The sequence below is a fragment of the Eschscholzia californica genome, unplaced genomic scaffold (assembly GCF_041429995.1).
Source record: "Eschscholzia californica isolate CP2 unplaced genomic scaffold, dmEscCali1.0.p SCAF_6, whole genome shotgun sequence".
Taxonomy (NCBI): Eukaryota; Viridiplantae; Streptophyta; class Magnoliopsida; order Ranunculales; family Papaveraceae; genus Eschscholzia; species Eschscholzia californica.
Genome location: NW_028238483.1, coordinates 37154639 through 37173123, shown reverse-complemented (window position 1 = coordinate 37173123; position 18485 = coordinate 37154639). Strand labels below are relative to the sequence as shown.

The 18485-nt window shown below is 37.1% G+C and overlaps 4 protein-coding genes across 6 annotated transcripts; 3 read left to right on the top strand and 1 right to left on the bottom strand.

Annotated features, from left to right (window-relative positions):
• Positions 1-4397: 4397 nt before the first annotated feature.
• Positions 4398-6984, top strand: LOC147534375 (membrane steroid-binding protein 1-like). The gene is made up of 3 exons (XM_086645705.1): positions 4398-4536; positions 4746-5136; positions 6443-6984. Exons 2-3 carry the CDS (start codon positions 4829-4831, stop codon positions 6768-6770), a joined length of 636 nt encoding a protein of 211 aa, XP_086501831.1. The 5' UTR covers positions 4398-4536; positions 4746-4828; the 3' UTR covers positions 6771-6984.
• Positions 6985-7327: 343 nt separating this feature from the next.
• Positions 7328-11396, bottom strand: LOC147534374 (uncharacterized). 3 transcript variants are annotated; one of them, XM_086645704.1, is made up of 6 exons: positions 11167-11300; positions 10989-11045; positions 9041-9304; positions 8626-8757; positions 8323-8439; positions 7328-7939 (listed from the first exon to the last, which is right to left on the bottom strand). In XM_086645704.1, the coding sequence occupies exons 3-6, from the start codon at positions 9302-9304 to the stop codon at positions 7592-7594; spliced, it is 861 nt and encodes a 286-aa protein (XP_086501830.1). In that variant the 5' UTR covers positions 10989-11045; positions 11167-11300; the 3' UTR covers positions 7328-7591. The 3 variants fall into 3 exon arrangements, with proteins under 3 accessions (XP_086501830.1, XP_086501829.1, XP_086501828.1); XM_086645703.1 differs by having other exon boundaries at positions 9041-9309; positions 11167-11273; XM_086645702.1 differs by having other exon boundaries at positions 10989-11396.
• A 1848-nt stretch (positions 11397-13244) lies between these two features.
• LOC147534373 (F-box protein At5g65850-like) lies at positions 13245-15158 on the top strand. Its single transcript, XM_086650683.1, has one exon. It carries the CDS (start codon positions 13482-13484, stop codon positions 14853-14855), a length of 1374 nt encoding a protein of 457 aa, XP_086506809.1. The 5' UTR covers positions 13245-13481; the 3' UTR covers positions 14856-15158.
• On the top strand, positions 14995-16109 carry LOC147534372 (F-box protein At5g65850-like). Its single transcript, XM_086650117.1, has 2 exons — positions 14995-15007; positions 15226-16109. Exons 1-2 carry the CDS (start codon positions 14995-14997, stop codon positions 16107-16109), a joined length of 897 nt encoding a protein of 298 aa, XP_086506243.1.
• The last annotated feature ends 2376 nt before the right edge of the window (positions 16110-18485 follow it).

Here is an 18485-nt window from a genome sequence, read left to right as displayed (position 1 = left end):
ATGGTCTCCATCATACTCCCCCACCGAGGAAGAACTCGTCCCCGAGTCGTCATAAATAGGTTCATCCGGGTGGTAAGGAAAGATGTCAGAGACGTTGAACGTGGAAGAAATGTTGAATTCCGGAGGAAGATCGATAACAAACGCATTGTCGTTGATTTTAGTGAGTATCTTGAAAGGACCGAACTTCTTTTGACCAAGCTTCTTGTAAGTCCCGGCCGGAGTTCTTTGTTTAGAAATATGGACCATAACCGAATCACCCACCTCGAAGGACTGAATCGCCCTATGCTTATCGGTCGAAAGTTTGTATGCCGAATTAGCCGAAGCAATATTCCGTCGAACCTCATCATGGAGGCGGAGGATTGACGACGCTAGAGATTCTGCATTGGAGTCGTACTCCGGAATTATCGGTAGTGGTACGAGATCCAACACGTGTTTAGGAGAGGACGTATAAACAATGTCAAACGGAGCTTTCTTTGTCGTTTTGTTAATAGTACTATTGTACACAAACTCGGCATGAGGAAGAGCGGTTTCCCAATTAATTCCCTTGTCACGTGTAATACAACGAAGTAAATTCCCTAATGAACGATTAACGACCTCAGTTTGCCCATCAGTTTGAGGGTGACAAGTACTGCTGAAATTTAATTTAGTATTGAGACGTTTCCACAAGAAGCGCCAAAAGTGGCTTTGAAATTTCACATCTCGGTCTGGAACAATACTCTTTGGTAAGCCATGAAGACGAACAATTTCCCAAAAAAATAAATTCGCAATGTTAGAAGCATTATCTGTCTTCTTACAAGCGATGAAGTGAGCCATCTTACTGAATCGATCAACCACTACTAAAATTGAATCCCTACCTTTCTGTGAACGGGGAAGACCAAGTACAAAGTCCATTGACAAATCTTCCCAAATAGTTACCGGAGTCGGTAGTGGTGTATAAAGACCAGTATTCTGAGTTTTACCCTTACTAGTCTGACATGTATAACAACGTTCAACTATACGGGATACATCCCGTCGTAATTTCGGCAAAAAAAAAAAACGATCAGACACTAGTGTATAAGTCTTATCCCTTCCTACATGACCCTCGTTATGTAATTCCCGAATAATATGTTCACGAAGAGAAGAATTAGGAATACATAACTGTTGTCCATGAAAAAGATAACCGTTAGAAATAAAAAACTCACTCGTAGACCGGTTTGTAGTGCAAGCCTCCCAAATAGGACCGAAATCCGGATCATCTTTGTAGGTGCTAGGAATTGATTCGAACCCCGGAACGTGGACTGCCATAGTCGTGAGGAGGCTAGCTCGTCGGCTCAAAGCGTCGGCAACCGTATTAGTTTTTCCCGATTTGTGTTTAATCACACAATTAAATCGTTGAATATACGAAATCCATCTCATATGCATTGGGTCAGCGGTACGTTGATCATTCAATGTTTGTAATGCTTTATGGTCCGTATATAATACAAATTCCACTCCAATAAGAAAACGGTTCCAATGTCTCAATGCTCGGTAAAGGGCATAAAATTCGGACTCGTAAACGGTCCACTTACGACGTGCTTCACCGAGTTTTTCACTCATAAATTCGATAGGACGTTTTTCTTGGGAGAGAACCGCGCCAATCCCGAGGCCGGAAGCGTCACATTCGACTTCAAATAATTTAGAGAAATCCGGAAAAGCTAAGACCGGAGCCGAACATAGTCTTTGTTTAATTAAGTGAAAACTCTCTTCCTGTGGACTTTCCCAGGAGAATTTTCCTTTCTTTAAACAATCTGTTAAAGGGGCCATTATAGTACTGAAGTCCCGTATAAATCTTCGATAGAAAGAAGCTAAACCGTTGAAACTACGTACCTCAGATGGTGATGAAGGAGTCGGCCACTCAGAAATTGCCCGAACTTTGGCTTGATCAACTTTCATACCCTCTTTACTAATAAGAAAACCCAGGAAGTATACCTCATTGAGGAAAAAGTGGCTCTTCGGAACATTCATAAATAATGAATTAAGACGCATTGCGTCGAAAACTTCTCTAATATGTTGAAGGTGATCACTTCTAGATTTACTAAAGATGAGTATATCATCAAAGTAAACCACCACGAATTTATTCAAGAATGGCTTAAGAACTTGATTCATGAAACGCATGAAAGTACTAGGTGCATTAGAGAGTCCAAAGGGCATAACTAACCATTCATAAAGACCCTCTTTTGTTTTGAAAGCCGTCTTCCATTCGTCTCCCTCACGAATACGGATTTGGTGATAACCTGCTTTTAGATCAATTTTAGAGAATACCGTAGCCCCGGAAAGGTGATCTAACATGTCTTCAAGTCTTGGAATCGGAAAACCGTATTTAATTGTAATTTTGTTAATAGCCCGGCTATCAACACACATTCGCCAGGTTCCGTCTTTCTTAGGTACCAATAATGTCGGAACCGCGCAAGGACTAAGACTTTCACAGATAAAACCTTTGTTCAATAATTCTTCCACCTGTTCTTGTAGTAACTTATGCTCATGCGGACTCATCTTGTGATGTGGTAGGTTTGGTAAGTTAGCTCCAGGTATAAGATCGATTTGGTGTTGAATTTCTCTTAATGGAGGTAACGACGGTGGGGAAGAGGAGGGGTTGAGATTGTTGTACTCATCGAGTAGGCTTTGGACCTCCGGTGGTGGTTGGTTGCCGACGGTGGAAGAGTCCTTCGTCGCGAGGAGGAAGCCCCTCGGTTCGGCTGCTTTTGGTGGTGACCGATCATCCTTCCTCGTCGGTTGGTGAAGGTGTTCGTCCGATAGTGGTAGAAGACAAATTCGTTTATTGAACCAAAGGAATTCGAAGGTGTTCTCTCTACAATGGTGAGTAGCGTCTACGTCATAAATCCAAGGTCTTCCAAAAATAATGTGACAATTATCCATGTCCACCACGTCACAAGTAATTGTATCATGGTAATGAGTACCGATGGAGAAGGAAAACGAACATTGTTTAGTAACTGACAACTCTCTTTGATTAGATATCCAACCGATTTTGTAAGGAACCGGGTGATCAATTGCCTGTAGTTGGAGTACTTCAATCAAACGTCTGGAAACCATGTTTTCTTCACTACCGTTGTCGATTATGAAGTCCCAAACTTTGTTGTTAATTGTTAAGCGTGATTTAAACACCTTGTTTCGTTCCGGATGTGTTGGTGAAAAAAAATTTGTTATTTTCTGCTCAGGATTTTGAGGGCTCATGATACCAGCTGATGTAGATTGTTGCGGAAGCGTAATAACTGAAGAACTCATTGCTAATTAACTAAAATAAACAAGATTAAGTGAAATAATAATAAGAAGAACAATGCAATCAAGGAGGTTTTTATTCGATATTCAATTCAATGCTTCAATAGACAGACTGGACTTCTCTTTTATAGAGATTATTATTTCCTAGATAGACTCAAATAAGAAAGAAAATAAAAGAAGATAACAACTTAAGGATACTTTCCTTGATTGCTAGGACTCTTAATTATAGGAACTCATAATACTAAAATATAGAAACTATGTTAATATAGCAACTTGGCCATTGGGCCCCATAATGTCCTGGCCGAGAGGCCCACTTGCCGGATGGTCTCCATCATTAAATCAAACTATGGGTCAATATAATCTCTCTTGAGTCTTGGGCAGGGAAGAAAATTTTGAATCATCAAATGGTTTAACTTCTATGGTTTTGTTGATTGACCAATTCAAACAAGATGAAGAAGAAGATAAAAATGAAGATGAAGATAGAGATGGATTACTGTGCGTGGTTTGTTTGTGTAAGTTAAGAAATGGGGCAGTGAGTGGTTGCACTGACGGCGGTTCCCCTGTGGTGGTGGTGGTTCTCCGGTGATGGGGGCGGTTCTCCGACGATGAAGACGGTTTTCCGGTGATGAAAACAATTTTTCCGGTGACGGCTACGACTTTCTGGTGACGACTACGGTGGTTATTTTAGTATTTGTATTTGTATTTGTATTAGCATTACTTTTAGTCGAGAGTCTTTTCATTCGCGACCTTTAGGGTCTTCTCATTCTCGACCTTTAGGGTCATTTTATTGAGTCTGTGTCTAGTCCCATTTCTTTCTCTTCATGAGGCACTTTGCATTTAAAGGTATGTAACTCTCATGAAGTTTTCAAAGGAGAGAAATAAGAATGATGTATCATCCATGTAAACAATGTGATTTTGTCACTTATTAATGGAAATGGTTCCCTTGGCTTCAAAAAAAAAAAACAATGCCTTGTAATGACTATCACACTAAAAATTGTTAGTACTTTTTTCCTAACCTCATTTACTTTTAGATGACATTTTCTTTACCATGGCAGGAGCATGCCAAACATGACCTTAAGCATTAGTAGCTGGTTCAACCAAGATTGGGTGCCCGCCCATATAACTTTTGTAAGTACTCGAGATCTCGAGGAGGTAACCCGAAAGGTTAATGAAAAAGTGAAAAGTAACTTGGTAAAAAATCACTTAAAAAAATACCATTTTTAAGCACTTATTTAAAGATCATCACAATCTGATAATTAGCTCAGAATCTGATAGCAGAAAGTTTTGGATAAGCGCTTATAATATGCTAAAAGCTGGCTTCTGCTTTTTAATAAGCAACTATAAAAAAGCCACAAAATTATGGCTTCTGCTTTCTAGGGAAAATGGGCTTTTCTGGCTTAAAATAAGCTACAGCTTTTTTGAACCAAACGCGTAAAGTTTTCAATAAGCGCTTATAATATGCTAAAAGCTGGCTTTTAGCTTTTTTTAAGCGGAACCAAACGAGGCCTTATTATCTTCTTCTTTGTTCCAGTTTCCTCTGTATTTCTTCAGTTCTTCTTTTGACTTAAAAACCATGGCAAATTTAGAGCTCTGGGAAACCTTTAAAGAAGCAATAGTAGCATATACAGGATTATCTCCAACTAGTTTCTTCACTGTAATAGCTTTAGCTGTTGCCCTTTACTATGTTGTTTCTGGTTTATTTGGATCATCTCCTCCACCTCCAAGAACAAGAACTGTTGAAGAAGAGGTTGAACCTTTACCTCCTCCTGTTCAGCTTGGAGAGGTCACTGAAGAGGAATTGAGAGTCTATGATGGATCAGATCCCAAAAAGCCTTTGCTCATGGCTATTAAAGGACAGATCTATGATGTTTCTCAGAGCAGGTATAAACTAGTATTTTAGCTAGTTTGGGTACTTGGGTTTTGATTCTTTCATCTCTTGACTGTTTTGAACATGTTGTTTTTGGTTGTGCTGATCTTTATTATTAGTTTTTAGGGTTCAATTGAGTATGTTGATCTTGTTTATTTAGGGTTTTAGAAACAACCCACTATCTCAGATTCTTAAGTTTGGTGTATATCAGATAATTGGATCTTATCTTGGCAAGTTTTAGTCATTTAATTTGCTTATTTGGGTTTTAACTAGGTTTATGTGGTTGTAGTCCAGGTTTGTTTTAGGGCTTTCATCTATATGAGGTTCTTCTCAGAATTATCCCTTTCAATTTCCTATTCTAATGCAATTTTAGGGTTGTTTTTGTAAATAGGTTCTTCATATTCTTTGCGTAGATTTCTCCTGATGGGGTTTTGAGTATTGGTTCTACTTCTTTCATTGTTTAGATCCCTGAATTGAGAAATTCTCATGGTTGCCTTGTGTTTGACTCCAGTATCGTCCATAATTTCGAGTTTCGATTCTAAAACTCATATCCTCATTTACAAGGAATGTTTAATATATGATGATCAGATTTTGTATTTTTCACTTTCTGAAATCTTGCTTATCCTCAACCTCCACAGTGGTTAAGGCTTTTTTCATTGATCTTACTTTTCTTTGTCTTGAGAAATCGGTGTCAAATAATTTTAAAATGCCATATTTTCTATACATGGATGCCCCCCACATGAACTGCTTATCAAACCACCATTTAGCCATGTTAGGGACGCGTGAATATAACGTGATTAACAGGAGTCACATTCTATAATTGTTTTTGGTACGGAGGAATGTATCAGGGATCACATTCCTAGCAAAATAGGTTCTCCCTGAGAGGGGGAAAGCCCTGGGGGTGGGTGGGTTTGGATTTCCTTTCTCTTGCAATCCTTAATCAAATAATCTGCGGATACTATCGATCTCTTCCTGTTATTCTTGACCAAGCCAAACAATGAAGTATTGTGAATCACACAACAGGATTGTTATTTCTAGTAATCGCATTCCTTTCCCGCGCGCCGGACATAGCTCAAAGTTTAACTTGGGTTTCAGTGTTGTATCTCTATGAAGGGATTAATCGTTGATCAGAATATATTCCATGTTCTTCAATATTCACACATCTACTTGTAATATTTAAGTTAATACCATGTCACAGAGAGACTTGGATCAAATTTACCGGAAAGTGGTTGTTCTCAAGCTCTTAGATGCAAATCATATTCAGAGGTTTCTCATTGAGTAATGCTGAAGTTCTTTTGCACTTATCATCTATTTATGCAGGATGTTTTACGGACCCGGAGGCCCATACGCTTTGTTCACAGGTAAGGATGCAAGTAGAGCTCTTGCTAAGATGTCCTTCGAAGAAAAGGATTTAACGGGTGACATCTCTGGTCTTGGCCCATTTGAACTCGATGCCTTACAAGATTGGGAATACAAGTTTATGAGCAAATACGTTAAAGTTGGAACCGTCAAGACAACTAATACACCACCAACAGGTGAATCCTCCGAAACTTCACCATCAGAGACTGCACCTGCACCAGTAGAAAACGTCGAAGAAAACCACCATACAAATGAAGTTAAAGCTGAGGACACTGCGGACAGACAGTAGTTTCTCTATCATCGGATAATAAAAATCAACAGAGTTTAATGCTTAATGTATCTTTTCAGGTCTAACTTTATTACTAGTGCTGTTTAAATATCACTTTTGTTGTTATCAAACTTGGTATATTTGTTTATGTAATAAGGGGAAATAGAGATTGTTGAACTTGGGCATTAGTTATGTGCAATTTGTCTGAAGTTATGAGCTTTGGGTTGTTGTGTTCTTTCGTTCTCTTAAGGCGTGCTATTTTAGTTGTTTTGTATTTTTCTTTTTGTCTTTCTGGAGGAGTTGATCTTAAAAATATTTCTACTGCACATGTTTTCAACTAAAATAACAAATCTGGATTTGAGAAAAACAGTTCTAAGATCTGGTTTTGTTGGAGAAATACATTCCTACATGAACTCGGATTCAAATAGTTATCAAGGTACACGTATAACACGATTAGAAGAAAAGCAAACACCAACTCCATTGGAATGAAGATGGTTTAAAAGAATCATATAAGCAACTTTTTTAAGTCACACATAAACATCACAACAAACAAATGCTATATTGCAAAAATCAGGGTATCTTACTAAGATATGGTTGTTATTTCTGAAAAGGGCGAGTTCAGATACAACATAAAGTTGCTTCGTTCTTCAGTATAACAAAGATAAAACTTCAAAACAACAAAGATAAAACTTCAAAACAGCAAATAGTGAAGTACATGGATAAATTTGTGAAGAGTTGTTGATATTCTATAACAATTTTAAGGTGGAATAGTAGAAGGATCGAGTATGTCACAGTTATTCTTCTAGTGATCTCCATGCACCTTCCAGGAACAATACAGAATTTTACATATCGGGCACGTTGAGATTCCTGAAGAGCTCCGGAAGATGGGCATTTGTAAGCTTGGTCCTCTTGCTGATTTCACGCGTTTTCTTTTTGCCTTTCTGCTTCGGGTTAACGCCATGAACCTGAGCCATGGCTCTCCTCTTTGCGGTGTTGGTTGCAGGTTTCATGCCGTTCTTCTGCAGATCCCTCTCAATATCTATCATGTCGCGGGGCAGCTCAATCCCTCGGAAGAGCAACTTTAGATCATCATCGACCTTCATTGGTACTCTCGGATCATTAGGATATGCGACATCTTCTTGAGAGTCAAAATTCGATAGCAGCCAGACTTGGCCAGCAGCTTTCAGGGCCTACATATGATGACAATACAATGCAAAAGTTAGAAGACATTAGCAGATATCTTCAGTTTTCACTTCCAAGTGGTTCTCATTTTCGGCATATCCAGTACAGAAGATTCAAATGCATCACAAGTTACAGTGATATGAACATTGATACAGGTATAGCGTTGCTATTTGTTTCCTTTTTCTTCCCTTTATAAGTTAAACTTAAATGATAGGTATGAACAGTTAAATGAATACCTTCCTGGAGGATGTAGACTTATATTTACCTTGCACATAAAGAAACCAACGCTCCTAGAGGGCCTACTCGAATCTAGGCACGCACACACACGCGCGCACACACACACACACACAGAGGAAACTGCCAGAATGAATGAAAAACATAGCAAACACACCTGCAAATCTTCCATCACAGTTGGGTATGCATCCTTAAGATCAATGATCCCAATACCTTCTGGAAACTTTCGAATCAAGACAAGCAGTTGATTCTTGTCCTTCAAGTCATGCTTGGCCTGCAGAAAACGAAAAGGTCGGTAGTCAGTCACATCTGCAAGGCAAATTCTAAAACAGAAACACGCATTAAACATTCTTCCTCTTTCCCATACATAAAAGTCCCTTCAGTCTTCCGAAATATTACAACCTACTTCTTTCGGTTTGTTGGAGAATTTATTCACTAATGAAAAGAAAGTAACATTTACCTTGTAAGAGAAACGCTTCCCATCATAATGCACTTTGAGGTTATTCCTCAAACTGTCGAAGACGGCCTTGTTGGCATTGACATCTACATAACAAACTTCGTTTATTTGCTCTGGGGTGAAAGCTTGTCTTGTCTGGACAAAAAATTCAGCATACTAATTAAATTTTATATTGAAGTCTATAGTTGGCACGTGAGAATATATAACCAGACCACAATATATAATTTGAAGCTACAAGACAAGTTTCTCAAGAAAGTTTCGGAGTTTCTGCAACCAGTAAGCACAAGTTAAAGCTAAAAGGCTTTCAATTGAGTAGGTAAAACTTATCACATTTAATGATAGAAATGCAGGAACAGTTCTCAACAATTAGCAATCAGAAACAATTTAATGTATACTAATATAAAGAATGGACTAGTACCTCTAGCAGGAGGTCAATAACACGCTTTATCTGAGCACCAACTGGAGACTTCCTTATGCTATTTATGTGTTGAAGTCTCTCAGTATCATTTGAAAATTTGACTGCCGGAGCCCTGGCAGCAATGGAAGATGAAGTTGCAGCTGGGACAGCCTTATGAGAGTGAGAGACCTTTGATGACCCTGGTCGTGATGAGAGACTGGTGAGGGTTGATTGACACTTTTCTTGTTGCTGCTTGAATTTAGCTAGACTTTCTTGCAACGCCATCTAAGCTAATAAAGAATCACAGAGTACTTATAAACAGAGACCGGAACAGGAAAAGAAAAGACAGTAATTAAATTGAAGAACAATAAAAATAAACAAATGGATAAACGATCTATTCAATAATAAATTAGTACAGTTCAATAAACTACCTCAGGTATTTTGAACACAGAACTCATATGTTCATGCAAATTTAAGTACATAACTACACAATGTATTACTTCTCCATTATGATCAAATTGACCTCCAGAAAAAGGTGTAAGTGGTGTTTCTAAAGCTTGGTAACAATAAAGAACTGTTTTTTTTCACGGCAACATACTCCTGTACTACAGAAAGCTCTGACTCTGATCCTGATAATCTTAGATGATTCTAAGGATAACTGTGACATACTAGAGTCCTAATATATTTTGGTTTCATTATAACTCTCTCTCCAATTATTTTGTTATCAGGGGAAAACCTTAAGTTTTTTTTTTTCTTTTCTTAATACAATGAATGACATGCGTCAAAGAATGGTAGTAGTGGTACAATAGTAAGTAAAACAAGAAAGAACTGATGGTTCAGTAACTACTATTTACTAACATGCTTTTAGCGCAAGGGAGTACTCGAACCCTTTTATCCAACGGATCATGTAATTTATCAGAATTATGCCTATGGAAGGACCTTATTCGAGTTCCCAAACATGTAATGGGCATTCATGTGTGAACACAAATCCCCTTCTTAGTTCTTACAGCCAGTAGATAACCCACAGGTTAGGTACACTGTGCCTTTCACTCATCTCACACACAGGAAGGAATCCAACCAACACATAACTACATATGGTGTGTACTATGGGACTATGGGTTTAGGACCATGTGTCACCCAAGGAATTTCACAGGAAAAAATTCTTCGTAGGAACATCTTACAAATTCTCAAGTACTGCAATCCGCTATAAAATAATGGAGTGCCGGAGATATCATATATTAACGACAATACCAAATTATGTTTAGTCATATCATTGCTGTTATAAATATGATTTGAACGTGATTCAGCAACCAGCTACAACAACTTGGAACTAATCATAACTAAAGTTCTAAGTATAGTTTGGCCTTCAACGAGCACAAATTCAGTGAAGCACAAAAATTAATCAGGTCAGACAGTTTGGTGCTTAAGAACTAAGCATAATTCACCAAATAGTAAAGAAACACCGAGTCCAAAATTAATTCTACCGAAATTCAGTCCTAAGAGGAACATAGATACTCGGTCCGACTTAATAAGATAATGTACAATTCTATGAACTTAAGAAATCATACCCACATCACATGTAATTTGAAACACAAAACAGGCCCAAATTAACACTTGATGCTTATTGTAATTAAGGTGAGTTATCTAAACTCAGATTTCCATCTTCTGGAAACAAGGAATCATCTATATTAATAGATAACAATGCAACCCAAGTAATATAGTAGAGGTCTAAAATCACCAATAAACAGAGTCTTAACCTAATCAGTCCTAAATTAACTAATGAAATGGAATTACTAAAACACAATTAGATGTTAAACCATAGACAAATTTAGTAAGATTTAACTCGAAATACTTCTTCAATACTTAAACTTTATGTCCGTATATAACTTTCTTTGATCACTGATCACCCATAAGTTTATAATAAAACCCTAGATTTCCAACTGGAAGAGTTTGAGAATTCAAAACTCACCTCAAATTCTTCAGACAAAGTGAATCTATCTTTATGAAAACCAAGGATTTTCCAAACCTAGAGAGGAAAAAAAATATGGAGTTAGGGTTAAAAGAACCCTGAAAGTGAAAACCATAAGAAAGAAGAGAGAGGAGGATGAGAGAAGTGAGCTAGGTAATCAATCACCACTACTAACTACCTCTCTTTCTCCTCTCCTTCGTAGTTCCTTCTATTCCTCTCTTCTTTCTCAGTTTTCTTTTCTTTACCCCTAAAGGCTTTGGGTGTGTTTGATTCAAAGGTAGGGAAAATAAAATAAAAAGAGAAAGTGTTACTTGGAGAAACATTTTCATTTAGAAATTGATTCTTTGAACATTTTCCAAATTTTCTACTGTTTGGTTCACCGAAGAAAATGAAGTTATTTTCTCATGTTGTTAGTTTTTGTTATTGGTAACATAATAGACGACCATCATCAACAGACCCTCCCATTTTAATAGACGACCATTATGAGCAGACCTTTTCCATCCGACAAGTACGTAATGAAATTTAATATCACGATTCACGGCTGGATACATAAACATAGGCCAACTATTTATTTCTATTTCTTTCTTAGATGTGCATGTGTTTAAGATTAATTTCTTTGACCCTTAAAAATGATCAACTCATCATAATAGTCCCCGAAAGACTTTATGGTGACGTGTAACTTAAATTTCAAATTTATCCTTTTTTTTATATTTTTTTTCTTCACATTTTGTGTTTATCATTATGTTAGAGAGAGAAAACCCATCTCTTCATTTATTTATTTATTTTCATCTTACCAATATCTTCATCATTTCATCTTCTACTCCACAACACCAATAAAATCTCTTCACCTACAACATATCTTTCTTTTTTTTGTTATCTTTACTTTCTTGAATATTATGAAAAACCTAAATCAACGAATCCGGTTAAGGGTGAGTGTGAGTGATGTACAAGCGAAATTCTCTGGTATGGAAAAACACCCACACTAGCAACCTTGACTTTTTCAAAACACATCGCTGTTTGGGGAACAATATTTTTTTGTCCGCAAAACCAACTGGCTTGAGAAAATCATATTCGAGGTAATCGATGCTTGTTTTGTAAACATGAGGTGGAATCAACGAATTATCTTATTCTTCTGGAATACGGTTCAACCGAATTCTACAAAGATTTCAGGGCAGATCCTAGATCTGAGAAAGTGACGATCTTCAACCCGAGCAAGAATGTTTCAAGGATATACCTAGAATTTTTTTAACCCAATCCTGGAATGTGACGATCTTCAAGCTAGAATGTTCAACCAAATCGTAGAAATTGACGACTTCAACCTAATTTAGCCGATTTAGAATGTTCCAAGGATATACCTACAAATTTTCTTCCTGAGCAAGAAACCAAAATAAGGTCATTTATGATCTTCAAATGTTTCAAAATAGAATAACTACTTTAGGCAAAGTTCCACTGATTCATTCGATGATCATTTACGTCAGGAGATCTAGGTAAATAGAAGGTGGAAGAAGTCATAGATGGTTGGGTTTATCATTAACAAATTTAGGCGAAGTTTCAGCCATTCATTCAATTGAACCTAAAAGTCATACATGTTAGCCAATGTGAAAGAAAGAAAAATTGTTGGACACACATGTTATCTTTCTGGAGAATTTATGATTATCCTCCCCGACGAGATCATATGCATCTTTTTTTATCTAGTCCGGAAAATAACAAAAAACAAATTAGAGAGGGAATTGGTTCGATCATTTATTGTTAGGTTCTTACTAGTGAAGAATGAAGTTTTAGTTGAAATTCAAGTTAGGGGAAAACGTTGGCTCTCGATCTCGATGACGACAATAACACTATCTCTGTACCTCTTTCTTCTTTATGCTTCCTCTTGTTTGGATCATTTGTTTCTAGGTCTTGGTTCGTACTTTGAGAGAGAAAGAAGAAAAGATAGAGAAAGATCTTAAAATTTTAGAAAATATAACGAGAAGGAAGAAGAGAGAAAAAAATTATTTGCGGTGATGGTCGCCGGCGAAGCGCCTTTCGACCGTCGTTGGCGACTGTTTTTTGGCAGTAGAGAGAAAGATGATAAATAGGGTTGAATATCTTAAAGTTGGGGTAAATAAGGAAAGATCAAAAGGTGGGGCTATAATAGAAGCTAGTCATCTTTTTTGGGTCCATTTTAGTGAATTGGTCATCTTTAGGGGGTGAAAATGGAATTAACACTTTCCTTTCCCCCATAATTGCTTGGTTCAGTCCTGTAAAAGCAAATCTCTTCGTTTTTACTACAAAACAGGAAATCTCTTCGGTTTGTTTTGATGATCAATTGGAGAATATACGTGAAAGCTTAGTTGCAACTCGGATGCTAATTGTGAAGAACTCGCCCAAACCCTAGAAAGAAGGTATTTTCTAATCTCATCATCAATCCACTTTGAAAAACTGCTAAATATTCAAATCCAATAAACCCTAGGAGGAACAATTGCTAAATATTCAAATCCCACACAATAGTCAATGGAGGGTAATAGTCAATTTTTTCAAGGTATTCCTGAGGAGCAAATTCTGAATATCTTGTCAAGATTACCAGTCAAAGTTCTGATTAGATTCAGTTGTGTTTGTAAGCTTTGGTTCAGTCTCATTCACAATGATCATCATAAAACCCTAAACAATCACTACTTATCCTCTTCCCATTTCCTTCATTATTCTCTAAACAATCCAATTCTCATCTTCAAGTTTCTCATAAAAAAACATTTTCTCCAAAAACACATTCCCAATTATAACAAGAATATAAGAAGTCTGTCTCTTCCTTGGGATCTCTGTTTCGCTGCCACTGTCCAAAATAGCTTCTTCTACTTGGATAAATACAGTAAATTATGTCAAACTCCCCATAAGACACACACTCTTCGAAAATTATGTCAAAATATCACAAGTACATACGGAAGGAACAAAATTGGTTATTGTAATGGTTTGTGTTGTTTCTTTATTGAAAAACATGGAATCATTGAGGTATGTAATCCTAGCAGACGTCAAATACTCGCCATCTTCGCTCCACAAAAATCTGATGGTATGAGATGTTTTGGGTTTGGAATCGATACGGTAACTAAAGATTACAAGATTGTTTGTGTTTTTAGTGAGTCTGATTGCATGGTTTTTACATTAGGAACGGATTCATGGCGAGAGATTACTAATAGCTCATTCCCTGCGGAAGAAGTAGTAACTGATGAAAGAAATAACTCGGCGGTGTTCTGTAATGGAACCCTTTATTGGAAGTCATTATCTGGTCATCTGTTAGTGGCTTTTAATCTCCAAGATGAGAAGTTTCATGTCATTCAACCCCCACCTAAATTCGTTAGTAAAGAACTAGATTCCAGTCTTATTGTACGCCGACGTTATGATCATATGCTGGAGTTTGTGGGATCTCTTTGTGTTGCAGTGACTATAAGGACATCAGATAGACAAAGTTGGAAGCTTCACTTGTATACACTAATTAACGCCACATCCACCAACAAGAAGCAAGAATGGATCAAGAAGACTTTTCATCTTCCACCTTCAGTACCTATATCGCGCAACAATATTATTAGCTACTCTGACCAACTTTTATTTTACTGGACAGAAAATGACCATGATTCTATTATGATCTACAATCTACATACTGAAAAGCAGAACATGGTACATCAACCTCATGGTTTTTCTAATTATGAAATCATTAATCATATAGAAAACTTCCTTTCTTTGGAGACATTTGTGAAAGAAGGAACTGCTAGATTTTCCGACTCTTATCCTTGTTTAAAGTCGATGGAACGTGTGAAAGAGACATCTACTGGGTTGTTGTTTTTGTTTTCAAGTTCTCGAAATAATCAAGAACCAAGAACTGAATTATGTTATTAGTACTATTATTTTTGTGTCAGAGCTCTTGTTTCACAGTTCACTACTTGAATAATCTATGTTGAGTTGACATTTTTTTCTAAAGGACATCTATATATGGTTTAACACTTAAGTTCGAGTCGCCTCTGAGAGGGCGCATACAATGGAAACTCAAGGTCAAACCAGCCTGCCAATAACCCTTTATTGAGTGTTCAGATGTAATTTTATTCCGAAGTTCTTTTTTATTGTTTTTAGTCCTATAAAAATATCTGTGGGTTTATTTCGATGGTCAATATGATTAATACAACTTGATTACAACTTTTCTATTTCTTCGTTCTTCTTTTTGTTAATTATTTTAAGTTCAATTATTATTTGTTTTGTTTCTTTGTTGAAGAACATGGAATCATTGAGGTATGTAACCCTAGCAGACATCAAATACTCGCCATCTCTTTTCCACAAAAATCATTGGATGATACGAGATGTTTCGGATTTGGAATGGACACTGTAACAAAAGAATACAAGATTGTATGTGATTTTCGTAAGTATGACTACTGCATGGTTTTTACATTAGGAACCGATTCATGTCGACAAATTAAGAGCTCATTTAGCCATGATGTCGGAGATAAACGGTCGTTCTTCTGTAATGGAATCCTTTATTGGAAGTCATCATCTGGTTATATGTTGGTTTCTTTTAATCTCAAAGATGAGAAGTTTCATGTCATTCAAATTCCACCTAAATGTGTTCAGAACACAAGATATTATGGTCTTCATCAACGTCATAGTTACGATCATATGTTGGAGTTCAAGGGATCCCTCTGTGTCTTTATAGTGAAGAAGATGAAGTCAGATACACAAACTTGTAAGGTTCATTCGTATACACTACTAGACAAGGAGCAAGAATGGATTAAGAAGACTTTTCATTTTCCAACTTCATCATCACTTATGGTCGCCGACAACGACATTATTAGCTACTCTGACCAACTTTTACTTTACTGGACAGACAATGAACACAATTCTATTATGATATACAATCTACATACTGGAAAGCAGAACATGGTAGATAAACCTAGGGGTTATTCTTATTATCAAGTCACTAATCATATAGACAACTTCCTTTCTTTGGAGACCTTTGTGCAACAAGGTACTGCTAGATTTTTCGACTCTTATCCTTGTTTAAGGTCAATGGAACTTACTACAAAAGAGACGTCTAGTAGGTTGTTGTTTTTGTTTTCAAGTTCTCAAAATAATCAAGAACCAAGAACCGAATTACGTTATTAGTATTATTATTTGTTTATATTGTCAAAAATATATCAGTGATAAATTTTCATAATATAATATTGTGGATCTCCTTCCTTACTAGGTACAACAACTGCATTCTTCATTTCATTTGGTGAGTAGATGACTTCACTTAAAAAATAACTAACTACTCTCAAGAATAACAAGAGATTAAAGTGATCTCCCATAGGAGCTTCTTCTTCACAACCCCTAAACCTAAGTTGTTCCTTTCTATCACAAAGACGATATACATTGGTAACTGCACTTGTAAGACTATGGCAAGTGACGCATTTGTTTTTTCCGCTCGCGCTTTGGGTTTGAGTGAGACCTATATTAAAGATACTTCATTAAGGCATGCCCACTCAAAAACAACATTTATACTGCACAAACAAGTAACTTCATTGCCTTAAGAGTCCAATGAAAAAAAACTAATTGTCTAGAGTGGAGAAGCAGAAAGAAAAAGAGACTCTAATCGAATTGTTACAAAATTCACACAATTGAACGGCTACTTTGGTAGGATATCATTTCGTGAAGCAGCGAAAGCTAGACCATAAGTCATGGTGAATCATCTTCTTCAAAATATTGAACTGGAATTTCTTTAGGAGACTGAAGAGTCGAAACACGCTTGAACTCAAGATTTTGATATCTAATTTTCACTTGGTCACAATCTCGAAATCCTTTCCCCAATTGCAATTCTTGAATAGACAAGACACACTCCTTTAGTTCCCAACTTTCATACCCTGACTTTTCCTGTAATTCTTCGGTCCAAGGATTAATACTTTGGCTCAAAGTAAGGTTTGAAAGAAATACAATCGAAGCAGCAAGCACTGACGGTGAATATCGGAGACAGTCGTAATCCATCAACTTACTTTGAACATGTCGTGGTTTTGGGAAAAAAATTAAGCTTATACAAAAAATAAACCAATTCATGTAGAGTGTATTGAAGAGTGGAATCATCGTTAGAAGCATAGTGGATGCTTTATTGAGGGATTCCCAAGGTGTTGTGTATTATGTAGAGCGGTTGGCGATTCTGTTGATCACATGTTCTTACGGTGCACTGCGGTAAAGGAGGTGGTGGAGGAGTTTGCGCGCAGGATTCAATGAATCACACACGGGGTTCTCTCTTTGTCGACTGAAATTAGGCGAACGAGATAACTTCTTGAGTTTTAACAAAATGGCATGTCTATTGTGGGACATATTAAAATGAAGGAATGAGAAGCACTTCAATGGGAAGTAGTTCCGACCGAAAACAGTGATCTTGAGAGCTCATCCGGATTTTCAGAACATGGGAACAATAGAGACATATGTCGACAACACACCGACTACCGTTGTTTCTCGAGAACAAACGGGTTAGACAATGCCACCGGAGGGATGGGTGAAGATTAATGTAGATGGGACACACAAGCGTTATGAGGTTGCATTTGTTGCAGTGGTTCGAGACACCAAGTCGGTCGATGAGAGGAGCAGGTAAAATAATATCACCCCGGTCACCAAAAGAGAGTGAAGCTCAAGCTCTCCTTTTGGGGATGGAAACTGCAATATCAATGGGACTTTGAGACATGATTGTTCAGTTGGACTCGAAGGAATGAGTGAGATATCTCTGCAATCTGGAAGGCGAAGTACCATGGCGTATCCACAACATCATATTGGACACACGTGTCACTCATGGGGAGGTCAACTCGGTTTGCTTTTCGTTTTGTACTCGCAATATCATACCTGCCCTCCATCCATAAACATTGTGGAAAGACTAAAATATCCCTTGTCCTACTAGAGTGAGTACACCAGGGAGTGCAAAAGGAGTCCCCCTATTAGGTCCTTTTGAAAATATCATACAGAAGAAGAGATGGCACAGAGTTGGTCTCGGGAACCGTGTTGTTCCCCGCATGGGCGGAACTATGTGGAGACCAGGCTGGGCAGTTGCCCGGCCTGATCTCCACATATAGGAATTAAGCTACAATAGTTTGCAAAACTTTGCTTTAGCTCTTGTGGTGTAGCTTTTACCCTTCCAACTCAAAGACCCAGGTTCAAGTCCTTGTGTCTGTTTAGTTTTCTTTTTAATTGTCATTTTGCTTTCAAAGAGTAAGGGGACTTAATTAAATGACCAATTGCTAGAGAAAATCTGGTTTTTTACTTAGGTATACTCTTAATTATGTAATTTTTCTACTCAAGTGTCATGAAATAATTATAACACGAAGAACGTAGCTTAATTATTAATAAAATTATATGACTTTTTTCTTCTTTAAGATGTAGAATAATTGATAAAGATCTATTGATATTTTGGTACTCAATTGAGTTATCTAATAGGTCAAAAGATTATTTCTACTGTTTTATTTAGGTTATCAAGATAAACGTAAAAATCACGATATAAAAGAGTGTTCT

Coding starts and splice junctions, on each gene's coding strand:
- LOC147534374 (XM_086645702.1), bottom strand. CDS start 9,304: ATGGCGTTGCAAGAAAGTCTAGCTAAATTCAAGCAGCAACAAGAAAAG. Junction 8,758..9,040: donor TTATTGACCTCCTGCTAGAG/GTACTAGTCCAT, acceptor TTTTTTGTCCAG/ACAAGACAAGCTTTCACCCC. Junction 7,940..8,322: donor CTGTGATGGAAGATTTGCAG/GTGTGTTTGCTA, acceptor CATCATATGTAG/GCCCTGAAAGCTGCTGGCCA.
- LOC147534375 (XM_086645705.1), top strand. CDS start 4,829: ATGGCAAATTTAGAGCTCTGGGAAACCTTTAAAGAAGCAATAGTAGCA. Junction 5,137..6,442: donor TATGATGTTTCTCAGAGCAG/GTATAAACTAGT, acceptor CTATTTATGCAG/GATGTTTTACGGACCCGGAG.
- LOC147534373 (XM_086650683.1), top strand. CDS start 13,482: ATGGAGGGTAATAGTCAATTTTTTCAAGGTATTCCTGAGGAGCAAATT.